Source organism: Aquarana catesbeiana, linkage group LG04 (genome assembly GCF_042186555.1).
Source record: "Aquarana catesbeiana isolate 2022-GZ linkage group LG04, ASM4218655v1, whole genome shotgun sequence".
NCBI lineage: Eukaryota > Metazoa > Chordata > Amphibia > Anura > Ranidae > Aquarana > Aquarana catesbeiana.
In genome coordinates, this window is record NC_133327.1 from 655,512,686 (window position 1) to 655,525,490 (window position 12,805).

Consider the following 12,805-nt stretch of genomic DNA (forward strand, 5'->3'; position numbering starts at 1 on the left):
CAAGTAAATTGATACCCAACATGTCATGCTTGAAAATTGCGCCCGCTCGTGGAATGGCGTCAAACTTTTACCCTCAAAAATCTCCATAGGCGACGTTTAAAAAATTCTACAGGTTGCATAGTTTGCGCTACAGAGGAGGTCTAGGGCTAGAATTATTGCTCTCGCTCTACCGGTCGCGGCGATACCTCACATGTGTGGTTTGACCACCTTTTTCATATGCGGGCGCTACTCGCGTATGCGGTCGCTTCTGCGCGCGAGCTCGTCGGGACAGGGGGGTTTTAAAATTTTTTTTTTTTTATTTTTATTATTTATTTTACAATATTTAAAAAAAAAAAAAAAAATTGTGTCACTTTTATTCCTATTACAAGGAATGTAAACATCCCTTGTAATAGAAAAAAGCATGGCAGGACCTCTTAAATATGAGATCTGGGGTCAAAAAGACCTCAGATCTCATATTTACACTAAAATGCAATAAAAAAAAAGTCATTTAGAAAAATGACATTTGAAAAAATATGCCTTTAAGAAGCGTGGACGGAAGTGACGTTTTGACGTTGCTTCCGCCCAGCAGTGTCATGGAGACGAGTGAGCGCCATCTTGGCCTCACTCGTCTCCAGACACACCACGGCACAGGACGCGATCGCCTCCGCCGCTACCGACGGCTCCGACAAGCGGCGGAGGGCACCGGATCACGGCGGGAGGGGGGGCGCCTCTCCCGCCACCAATAAAAGTGATCTCGCGGCGAATCCGCCGCAGGGACCACTTTTATCTGAAAGCCGGCCGCCGCACGAAAACGGGGATACCGGGGTTATGGCAGCTAGCTGCTGCCATAACGATATCCCCGTTCAAACTTAGGACGTACATAGTCGTGTGGCGGTCGGGAAGTGATTAAACATGTTTAACTGTTTATTGATTCATGCATTGTTTAACTGCATTGCAATAATTCATCTAATTATTCTGCCACCAAGTTGCTTGTGGCCTATTTTCTGTGTATGAATATAAAGTGGTAACATACTAACATTTAAATTATTACTAAACCCAGGAGCCTGCATTCACTATATCTGGTCTCCCACAGTACACAGAACATGGAAATTCAATAAGTTTAGTAAATCTAAACTGCTAAATACCTTTTCTCACCAGCAGTATATAGCAGTCTTGTGACTTCTATCAGTGCCCAGCCAAGTACCGGTTAAAACTTGTAGGAGGAGTTTTCCGACTGTGCTATGAGGCTGCAAGACCCCTGACCCTCTGGACAATGCTGATTGGCCTTGTGCTGATCACATGCAACCTCTCTAGCAATACACACCAAACTGAGCATGTGCAGCCTGACTCCATAGACTCTGTGTTATGAGGAAATTATTAGGTGTCAGTGGAAGGAGGATGGATCCGAGAAGACAGGATCAAACAGCCTTTTTACACAATGCAGAGGATTAACCCCTTAGGTTCCACAGTGAGTATAACAAGCATGCTTTACTGCATATACAGACTGATTTTACTGTTGTGGGTTTAGTAACAGGAACCACTTAAAGACCGCCCATCGCATATATACTGCGGCAGGGCGGCTCTATTGCGCAAAACAACGTACCTGTATGTCGTTTTGTGTAATAGATACTGTGGGCACGCGCCCGCTGCATAAGGGGAAGACAATGAGTGGATCCGGTGTACCCGATGTCCGCCAGGCTCCCAGGATTGATCTACAGAGAGGCAGAATGGGGATCTGCCTATGTAAACAAGACGGATCCCCGTTCTGACAGGGAAGTACACTGAGATTGTCTGTTCCTAGTAATCAGGAACAGTGATCTCTGTGTTCTGTCAGTCAATCCCCCACACAGTTAGTAAACACACTGAGGGAACACTTAACCCTTTGATCGCCCCCGATGTTAACCACTTCCCTGCCAGTGTCATTTATACAGTGATCAGTGCATTTTTTTAGCACTGATCGCTGTATTAGTGTCACTGGTCCCCAAAAAGTGTCACTCAGTGTTCCATTTGTCCCACGCAATGTCGCAGTCCCGCTAAAAATCACTGATTGCGCAATTGTCAGTTAAAGTAACTCAGTGCCAAATCACAAAAAATGGCCTGGTCATTAAGGGGGCAATTCACCCCTGGGGCTGAGGAGAGGAGCGAGGCATCGGGCGGCCGCATCGCTGGACCGGTGACTGTGTTTTTATTAAAAGTCAACAGCTACACTTTTTGTAGCTGCTGACTTTTAATAAACTTAACAACCAGTGGAACTCCTCTTTAAGTTACACAGGAGTGTCAGTGGAGACCGAGTAGCCTAAAGAATTGTGGCAAAACAGAGAACCCATCATATCCAACGGCTCCTGCAGGGGTAAGCACTAGATGCGTATTCTGAAAGGGGGAGCTCACGCTGTCAGAATACAATAGCGCAGCGGAGGAAATTCCTACTTCAACATTGCTTGTCTGGAGGTGGGAAAACCATTCAAACCACTAGTTGGAGAAAAAAAAAAAACACTTGGTGTATACCCAGTTTTACTAATTAATAAACCATTCTGATTGCAGTGGTGGTCACTTCTATCTGTCTAATTATTAACGAATCATTCTTTTATCAAATGCTTAGTTTAACCATTTTATTTTGGTGGTATTTAATCACCACTGGGTTTTTTATTTTGTGCAATAAAAACGAAAAAAAGACACGTGTTTGAAAAAATATACATTTTTTACTTTCTGCTATAAAACCTATCCAATAAAAAATGAAAAAAAAAAAAAAAAAATCGAATTTCTTCATAAATTATGGCCAAAAATATATTTCGTTACGTGTTTTTGATAAACAAATTCCCAATAAGTGTATAATGATTGGTTTGCATGAAAGTTATAACGCCTACAAACTATGATATATATACTAGAATTTTTATTTTTTTTATACTACTAATGGCAGCGATCAGTGACTTATAATGGGACTGCGGTGGTCAACCTGACACTGACGAGTGGGGGGAACCGACTGCCACTGACATCACCAGTGGCATTAATACAGTGATCAGTGATAATACTATACCACTGCCATTGTACTAATGACACAGGATGGAAATGGTTAACATCTAGGGTGATCAAGGGGTTAAAAATGTGCCTAACTATGTGCAATGTGTGTAAAGTGTGCTGCTTTTAGTAAAGATCTGGCACAAGAGTGGCACATAATTGTGAAGTGGAAGGAAAATTATAAATGGTTTTCATTTTTTTTTTACAAATAAAGATCTGAAAAGTGTGGCGCGCATTTTTATTCAGCCCCCCTTCTCTTTGATACCCCTAACTAAAATCTAGTGGAACCCATTGCCTTCAGAAGTCACCTAATTAGTAAATAGAGTCCACCTGTGTGTAATTTAATCTCAGTATAAATACAGCTGTTCTGTCAAGCCCTCAGAGGTTTTTTAGAGAACCTTATTGAACAAACGGCATCATGAAGGCGAAAGAACACACCAGACAGGTCAGGGATAACGTTGGCAGGTTCTAAAAAAATATACCAAACTTTGAACATCTCATGGAGCACTGTTAAATCCATCATCCGAAAATGGAAAGAGTATGACACAACGGCAAACCTACCAAGACATGGCCGTCCACCTAAACTGACAGGCCGGGCAAGGAGAACATTAATCAGAGAATCAGCCAAGAGACAAATGGAAACTCTGGAGGAGCTGCAGAGATCCACAGCTCAGGTGGGAGAATCTGTCCACAGGACAACTATTAGTGGTGCACTTCACAAATCTGACCTTTATAGAAGAGTGGCAAGAAGAGTTGTTGAACGAAAGCCATAAAAATCATGTTTGTGAGAAGCCATGTAGGAGGACACAGCAAACATGTGGAAGAAGGTGTTCTGGTCAGATGAGTCCAAAATTTTACTTTTTGGCCTAAAAGCAAAACGTTATGTGTGGCGGAAAATTAAAACTGCACATCACCCTGAACACACCATCCCCACTGTGAAACATGGTGGTGGCAGCATCATGTTGTGGGGATGCTTTTTTTCAGCAGGGACAGGGAAGCTGGTCAGAGTTAATAAGAAGATGGATGGAGCCAAATACAGGGCAATCTTAGAAGAAAACCTGCAAAAGACTTCAGGTATGGGTGGAGGTTCACCTTCCAACAGGACAACGACCCTAAACATACAGCCAGGGCTATAATGGAATAGTTTAGATCAAAGCATATTCCTGTGTTAGAATGGCCCGGTCAAAGTCCAGACCTAAATCCAATTGAGAATCTGTGACAAGACTTGAAAATTGCTGTTCACAGACACTCTCCATCCAATCTGACTTGAGCTATGTTGCAAAGAAGAATCGGCAAAAATATTCACTCTCTAGATGTGCAAAGCTGGTAGAGACATTCCCAAAAAGACTTGCAGCTGTAATTGCAGTTAAAGGCGGTTCTACAAAGTATTGACTCAGGGGGGCTGAATACAAATGTACCCCACACTTTTCACATATTTGTAAAACATTTTGAAAACCATTTATCATCTTCCTTCTACTTAATGATTATGTGCCACTTTGTGTTGGTCTATCACAAAAATCCCAGTAAAATACATTTATGTCTGTGGTTGTAACATGACAAAATTTGGAAAATTCCAAGGGGTATAAATACTTTTCAAGGCACTGTACATCCGTTTTTCCATAGAGATACACCGATGTCCGTTTTTTTTATCTATCAACTGATGTATGAAAAACAGACAGCATGTGTGAAAGGGGCCTATATATATATATATCTTTGTCATGTTCCGTTCATAGCTATTACAAGCACTGCACTATCAGGTATTTGTATAAAACCAAATTACTTCAAATTCAGCAGAAGTCTTCTAATTTTCTCAGCCTCCTTCATCGAGCTGCCACGTCCCGTGTGCAAATATACAACATCCGTATGAAGGATCTGGTCTGAAAAAGAAAACTCAAATAAGTGAAATTTCGTAGATGGATGACCATAGGAAAATTATAAATACACAATTAATATGTTCATGACTGTAAAATTGTTCAGTACTTTTGCTGCTCACCAACTGACATTGGAAGTCTAGTAGGACCCCCTTCCCTACCTGAATAGCTGGAGACTTATATAAAAGTATATGGAGAGATTGGTGGCTGAAGACACCACTGAACAGTTTTGTAAGGTTTGGTTGGCTTGGATATTATATAAACAATTACTCCAGGATTTTTTTGAACCATCAGAACATAAAGACTATAGATGCTTAAGCCACTTATGGTACATTGATGACAATTTGTAAAGGTAACAACTCTATGTTAAAGTATAACTAAAGGCAAAACTTTTTCTTTAGTTTTGGATAGAGTGGAGAGGGATTAGAACCCCTGTCAGTTTTTATTGATGCCTGTGCCCCTTTTTAGGAAGATTCACCCTCTCTAATTCTTCTGTTTACCATTTACTGAAAAGTTTATTGAAAGTGAAAGTAAAAAAGAAACCCCACATCTTGGGTTGTCCCCAGAAAAATAATAGAGGGGAAATGTTCAAATGGGGACACTAGTTCTGGGGGTGCCCAAAGGATTCTGCTAATTTCCAGGGGTTTCCTCTCACTTCCTGTTTTGGCTATGGGACAGGAAGTGAAGAGAAATCTCCCCAATGGGGTACAGATGGGGAAAAAAAACAGGGGATATAACCCTCCCTTATTCCATCCAAAATTAAAAAAAAATGATGTTTTGCCTATAGTTCTACTTTAAAGTCACCAGACTTAGATGTTGTGTAAGTACAAGTGTTGTAGAGAGACCTTACGCTTTCCCTCCTTCCTCTTTTCCTTCTATTTTCTTTCATTTATTTTTTGCCTAATGTTTTCTGAATCGTTACCAAAGAAGTTCTTTTCTCACTGCTCTGTTTTATTTCTTTTCAACTACACCTGAACTCACTTGAATTTAACTACTAGCTTCCCAAGCCAATTCTGATAATTCTGTTATATATGTAAAAATCTGCATATTTTTTTCTAGAAATTTTCATAAAGCGGAGTTCTGCCCTTTTTTTGATCTTAGGCCCCTGGCGTTGTTGATCACATTACAATGAATGTTTGAAATGTTTTTTTTTTTTTTCCAAAGCATACTACCTCTAGGTAGTACTACCATACTACCTCTAATCCCCATTTCCGTTGTACCTTGCCGCGACAAAGTACGTCATATCCTGCCACCCATTGGCTCCTGGGATATAAGTGTCATTAATCCCAGGAGCAGCGTGGTATGCTAGCTTTCTTCTGGGTTTCCTATATTGATTGACAAGTCGCCATAACAACAAGGGCTGGAACTTCCTCCAACGCCATTGCTATGGCAACCTGCAATGCAACAAGTACACAGTGCGCAGGTATGAGATCAGGGGGTGGATGCTGGGTAGCCAGCTGCACCGTATCCCGGAAGAAGCTCCCAGCGGGCTTCAGATTCCCACAATGGAGATGGGAGCACGCATGTCACAGAGGCTACAGTGAGTAAATTTAACTAAACAACAAAAAAGATTACATGTACAGTATATGCCAGATTAAATTAGATAAACTGCGACTATCACGGGAATGTTTTTTACAAAAAAATTAAAAAATGACTGGAGCTCCGCTTTAAAACCCCCAAACATTATAAAAATTGTACAGAGGCTCTAGAGAATAAAATGGTGGGTGTTGCAAATTTTTTATGTCACACAGTAGTTTTGCAGCGGTTTTTCAAACGTGAATTGTTTTGGAAAAAAAATACACTTTAATGAATTTTGGTGAACACAAAACCTTTTTTTTTTTTTTTTTTGGTAAAATAAGATGATCTTACGCGGAGTTACTAAAAAAAAAAAAAAAAAATCTACAGTGCCAGGGAGAAACTTACTGGTGGGTGAAATGACAGCTAGCTTACAGCCGTGCGTATACCCTGGATCCACGCCCATTATTGTGCGCCCTCTGACAGGGCCTGCGAGGAGCAGCTGGCGTAGGTTTCTTCCAAACATCATTATAGACTCCTTTTCTGCATCTGAGGTTAGTTTGGATCTGTCATAAGAAAACATAAATATACATGTATGACATTTAATTCTTCTACACAACATAATATAACATGGGTTTGACTATTACAAACTACTATTTTTTTTTCTTGAGTTTATATCAAAGTATTACTTGTACCAGGTGAATGTCCACTTTTTAAAGTAATACTAAAGGTACAGACCTGGAACTAGGCCTGTCATGGGGCAAACACGGAGACTGCCATAGTTACCTTCTCCCTCTGAACATGCTACCATTGCATACTTCTTCCTAAGCGGAATCAATCTGCTTTTGCATCTCCCTTGACTTGTATTGGGAGAAAACAGCTCTGAAGCATGCAATAGCCCATGTACAGTGCCTTGAAAAAGTATTCATACCCCTTGAAATTTTCTACATTTTGTCATGTTACAACCAAAAACGCAAATGTATTTTATTGGGATTTTATGTGATAGACCAACACAAAGTGGCACATAATTGTGAAGTAGAAGGAAAATGATAAATGGTTCTCAAAATTTTCTACAAATAAATATCTGAAAAGTGTGGCGTGCATTTGTATTCAGCCCCCTTTAGGGTCCTTTCACACAGGCTTGTCTGTATGACGAATTCCGCTTAGATCGATCCGCTAATCTCCCACTGAACAGGCGGATGACAGGTCCGTCTTCGCTCACTGTACAGAGACGGACCTGTCAGAGCCCCGCTGTCCTCTATGAGGAGGTCGGATGTGCGTTTTCATCCAATCCTCCAAACGGATGGAAAATAGGGTCACCATCCTTACGGATTTGGCATATTGGATAACGGCGGGTGTCAGCGGACAGGTCAACGCTGACATCCGCCGCTCCATAGGGCTGAATAAAGTGTCCGATCAGGTCCGCCTGTCAAACCTGTGTGAAAGGGGCCTTTCTCTGATACCATTAACTAAAATCTAGCGGAACCAATTGCCTTCAGAAGTCACCTAATTAGTAAATAGAGTCCACCTGTGTGTAATTTAATCTCAGTATAAATTCAGCTGCTCTCTGAAGCCCTCAGAGGTTTGTTAGAGAACATTAGTGAACAAACAGCATCATGAAGGCCAAGGAACACACCAGACAGGTCAGGGATAAAGTTGTGGAGAAGTTTAAAGCAGGGTAAAGTTCTAAAAAAACATCCCAAGCTTTGAACATCTCAAAGAGCTCTGTTCAATCCATCATCCGAAAATGGAAAGAGTATGGCACAACTGCAAACCTACCAAGACATGGCTGTCCACCTAATCTGCAGGGCAAGGAGAGCATTAATCAGAGAAGCAGCCAAGAGGCCCATGGTAACTCTGGAGGAGCTGCAGAGATCCACAGCTCAGGTGGGAGAATCTGTCCACAGGACAACTTTTATTCGTGCACTCGACAAATCTGGCCTTTATGGAAGAGTGGCAAGAAGAGTTGTTGAAAGAAAGCCGTAAAAATCCCATTTGTAAGAAGCCATGTGGGGGACACAGCAAACATGTGGAAGAAGGTGCTCTGGTCAGATGAGATCAAAATTGAACTTTTTGGCCTAAAAGCAAAACGTTATGTGTTGCGGAAAACTAAAATTGCACATCATCCTGAACACACCATCCCCACTGTGAAACATAGTGGTGGCAGCATCATGTTGTGGGTGTGCTTTTCTTCAGCAGGGACAGAGAAGCTGGTCAGAGTTGATGGGAAGATGGATGGAGCCAAATACAGGGCAATCTTAGAAGAAAACCTGTTAGAGTCTGCAAAAGACTTGAGACTAGGGCGTGGTTCACCTTCCAGCAGGACAACGACCCTAAACATACAGCCAGAGCTACAATGGATTGGTTAAGATCAAAGCATATTCATGTGTTAAAATGGCCCAGTCAAAGTACAGACCTAAATCCAATTGAGAATCTGTGGAAACACTTGAAAATTGCTGTTCACAGACGCTCTCCATCCAATCTGACAGAGCTTGAACTATTTTGCAAAGAGGAATGGGCAAAAATGTCCCTCTCTAGATGTGCAAAGCTGGTAGAGACATCCCCAAAAAGACTTGCAGCTCTAATTGCAGTGAAAGGCGGTTCTACAAAGTATTGACTCAGGGGGGCTGAATACAAATGTACACCACACTTTTCAGATATTTGTAAGTAACTTTAAAAACCATTTATCAGTTTCCTTCCACTTCACAATTATGTGCCACTTTGTGTTGGTCTATCACATAAAATCCCAATAAAAAACATTTATATTTTTGGTTGTAACATGACAAAATAAGGAAAATTTCAAGGGGTATGAATACTTTTTCAAGGCACTGTACACAGGCTTTAAAAGAGAACTATGGGATCTGAAAAAATAAATAAATAAACAGTGCATCTGGAAAGTGTTGACAGCGCTTCACTTTTTTCCACATTTTGTTATGTTACAGCCTTATTCCAAAATGGATTAAATTCATTATTTTGCTCAAAATTCTACAAACAATACCCCATAATGAGAACATGAAATAAGTTTGTTTTAAATCTTTTGCAAATGTATTTAAAAACCAAAACAAAAAAAAACACATGTACATAATGTATTCACAGCCTTTGACATGACAATCAAAGTTGAGCTCAGGTGCATCCCATTTCTTGATTGGAATCCACCTGTGGTATATTCAGTTGATTGGACATGATTTGGAAAGGCACACACCTGTCTATATAAGGTCCCACAGTTAACAGAGAATGTCAGAGCTCAAACCAAGCCATGAAGTCCAAGGAATTGTTTGTAGACCTCTGAGGCAGGATTGTATCGAGGCACAGATCTGAGGAAGGGTACGGAAAAACATCTGCAGCATTAAAAGGTCCCAATGAGCACAATGGCCTCCATCATTCATAAATGGATGAAGTTTGGAACCACCGGGACCTAGAGTGAGCTGCACGGCCAAACTGAGCACTCAGGTAGAAGGGCCTTAGTCAGGGAGGTGACCAAGAACCTGATGGTCACTCTGACAGAGCTCCAGCGTTTCTCTGTGGAGAGAGGAGAACCTTTCAGTAGAACAACCATCTCTGCCGCATTCCACCAATCAGGTCTGTATGGTAGAGTGGCCAGACGGAAGCCACTCCTCAGTAAAAGGCACATGACGGCCCGCCTGGAGTTTGCCAAAAGGCACCTGAAGGACTCTCCGACCATGAGAAACAAAATTCTCTGGTCTGCTGAAACAAAGATTGAACTCTTTGACCTGAATGGCAAGCATCATGTCTGGAGGAAACCAGGCACCTCTTATCACCTGGTCAATACTATGCCTACAGTGAAGCATGGTGGTGACAGCATCATGCTGTGGAGATGCTTTTCAGCAGCAGGAACTGGGAGACTAATCAGAAACGAGGGAAAGATGAATGCAGCAATGTATAGAGACATCCATGATGAAAACCTTCTCCAGAGCGCTCTGGACCTCAGACTCAGGCGAAGGTTCATCTTTCCAACAGGACAAACACCCTAAGCACACAGCCAAGATATCAAAGGAGTGGCTACGGGACAACTCTGTGAATGTCCTCGAGTGGCCCAGCCAGAACCTGACTGAACATCTCTGAAGCGATCTGAAAATGGCTATGCACCGACCCTCCCCATCCAACCTGATGGAGCTTGAGAGGTCCTGCAAAGAATAATGGGAGAAACTGCTGGAAAATAGGTGTGCCAAGCATCAGAGTCAAAAAGACTTAAGGTTGTAATTGGTGCCAAAGGTGCTCCAACAAAGTATTGAGCAAAGGCTGTGAATACTTATGTACATGGGATTTTTTTCATTTTTTATTTTTAATACATTTGTCAAATATTTCAAAACAAACTTCTTTCACGTTGTCATTATGGGATATGGTTTGTAGAATTTTGAGAAAAAAGATGAATTGAATCTAATTTGGAATAAAGCTGTGAATACTTTGGATGCAGGTTATACTTACCTAGGTGGATGCAGCCAGCTCTGCACTGAGAACTGAGCAAGTAAACATTGCTGATTACTCAATTCTCTCCTCCGCTCTGAGCAGAGAGCTGTGACTGTTAGGCACCAGCTCTCTGCTCCACCCACCCCCACTGGAGCAACGGCTGTGGAGGGGGCGGGAGTGGCTGTGCTTGCGGTTTTTATGCGTTTCAGATGTTTTTGATGGTTTCTCCCACATGCAATTAGACACCTTCCAAAAACACAAAAAACATAAACAACGCATTTAAGAAAAAAAGCAAAATGCACAGGGAAAAATGCATAGCTGTGAACCTAGCCCAAGACCGAGAACTGAGGGGTCAATGATTGCTGATCGCTCAGTTCTCACTCTCTAGTGAGTAGAGACCCGTGACTCACTCACCAGCTCTCTGCTCTGCCCAGAGGCTCTCTGAGAGGCTAAGCCAGCTGCCAGTCAGGCATTCCTCCTAACATCCGGTCCAGGTTGCAGGTGTTTAGAAGACACGGTTCCGAATTTTTGAAGCAATGTTAAGCCTCTTTTAAACGTTTGTTTGTGAGTATTATTCTTGTTTTTACTATTTAAATAATTTTTTTCTTTGGTAATGCAAAAGGTCGGTGTGCCCTCCCTGTCTTTCTATATGTTTCAGCTCTAAGGATACCCATTGTTCTGAGGAGGGCAGCAAGACCTTTGACATTCCATATTCCATCCGAAGGGTTGGCCACACCACTTACACATTGAATAAGCTCCTGAGCGCAGGAGATTGTGTTGTGTTGTTTCGATCTTGGTGGATCCCGACTGTATGGTCAGGATCGATCCAGCACTTGGACCAATTGAGTGCTGTTGGCTGAAACCGGGTCAAAGGAGTGCAGAACTAATTGCACTCCTGTGATCCATAGGAGAAGTACAGTGGAACCTTGGTTTACGATTAACGCGGTTAACGTGCGTTTTGAAAGACGGGCAACTTTTTTTTTTTTTAATTCTGACTCGGTTTGCTAGTGTTGTCTCGCAAAACGAGCAGAATTCAAGCTAATGGGTGGTGCAGTACCGCATTTGGCCAGAGGTGCGGGGGCGCCGGGGACACTCGGATTGGTTCGGAGCCATTCAGAAATACTCGGAAACACTTGGAAATACTCCATTCCAAAGTGTTTGCAAGCCTTTCCTAAGCTTTCTGAATTCAGCCAAGCTGTCCCCGAGTATTTCCGAGGCTCTCCGGCGCCCCCCCCCCCCCCCCCCCAACCTCTGGCCACATGCAGTATTGCATATAATAGAAGTCAATGCAGAACGAATTATCTTCGATTCCATTGACCTCTATGGGGAAACTCGCTTTGATATGCGAGTGCTTTGGATTACAAGCATTCTCCTGGAATGGATTATGCTCGTATTCCAAGGTTCAATTGTAGTGCCAAAAGAGCTTTGGCCATACTTCTCCTTTAAAAAAGTATGAAGGCCAGAGACAGCCATTCTACTCATATAAATGGCAGCCTCAATACTCCTTTTAAAAAAATATATTGGCCTAACAAAAAAATATTTGTGCATGGCAAGGACTCTTTAATATTTGAGCCTGAAATCATTACAGCTGCAAATTGCATATTAACCATGGAGTGAAAATTCCTCCTGTATCCCATAACACCATTATTGACACAGCAAAGGACACTAATATGGCAAGATCTGACGAGTTGAAAGCCAAGATATTTCGCTATAAACTTCATAGTCTTATCTGCTTAAAGATCCTACAAAAACATGCTAAGAGGCGCCAAGTGCAACAAGATTTTCAGCCGTGAAAGATAATCTGCGTCCTACGAGGCGGGGTAAAGAAATATAATGAAATAACAAGCGCGGCATGCGGTCAGTAATTCTGCCAATCTCTGAGGTTTTTTTTTTTTTCCACCTGTCACTAAATAATAAACTATTGCACCCGCACAAGGAACTGTGTGTTCTTAGTATGTTTTAAAAAATATCACAGGGCTGATTTATAGGTGGGTAAA

General features: G+C 41.9%; 1 protein-coding gene across 1 annotated transcript in view; it reads right to left on the bottom strand.

Moving 5' to 3' along the window:
- The window catches only part of LOC141140930 (S1 RNA-binding domain-containing protein 1-like), a 296,826-nt gene that overhangs the window by 203,022 nt on the left and 80,999 nt on the right, over nt 1-12,805 (bottom strand). Inside the window, exons 13-14 of the mRNA XM_073628483.1 lie at nt 6,789-6,946; nt 4,775-4,871 (exon numbers count right to left, since the gene is read on the bottom strand). Of these exons, the coding sequence (XP_073484584.1) occupies nt 4,775-4,871; nt 6,789-6,946 (255 nt within the window). The remainder of the gene's footprint in view (nt 1-4,774; nt 4,872-6,788; nt 6,947-12,805) is intronic.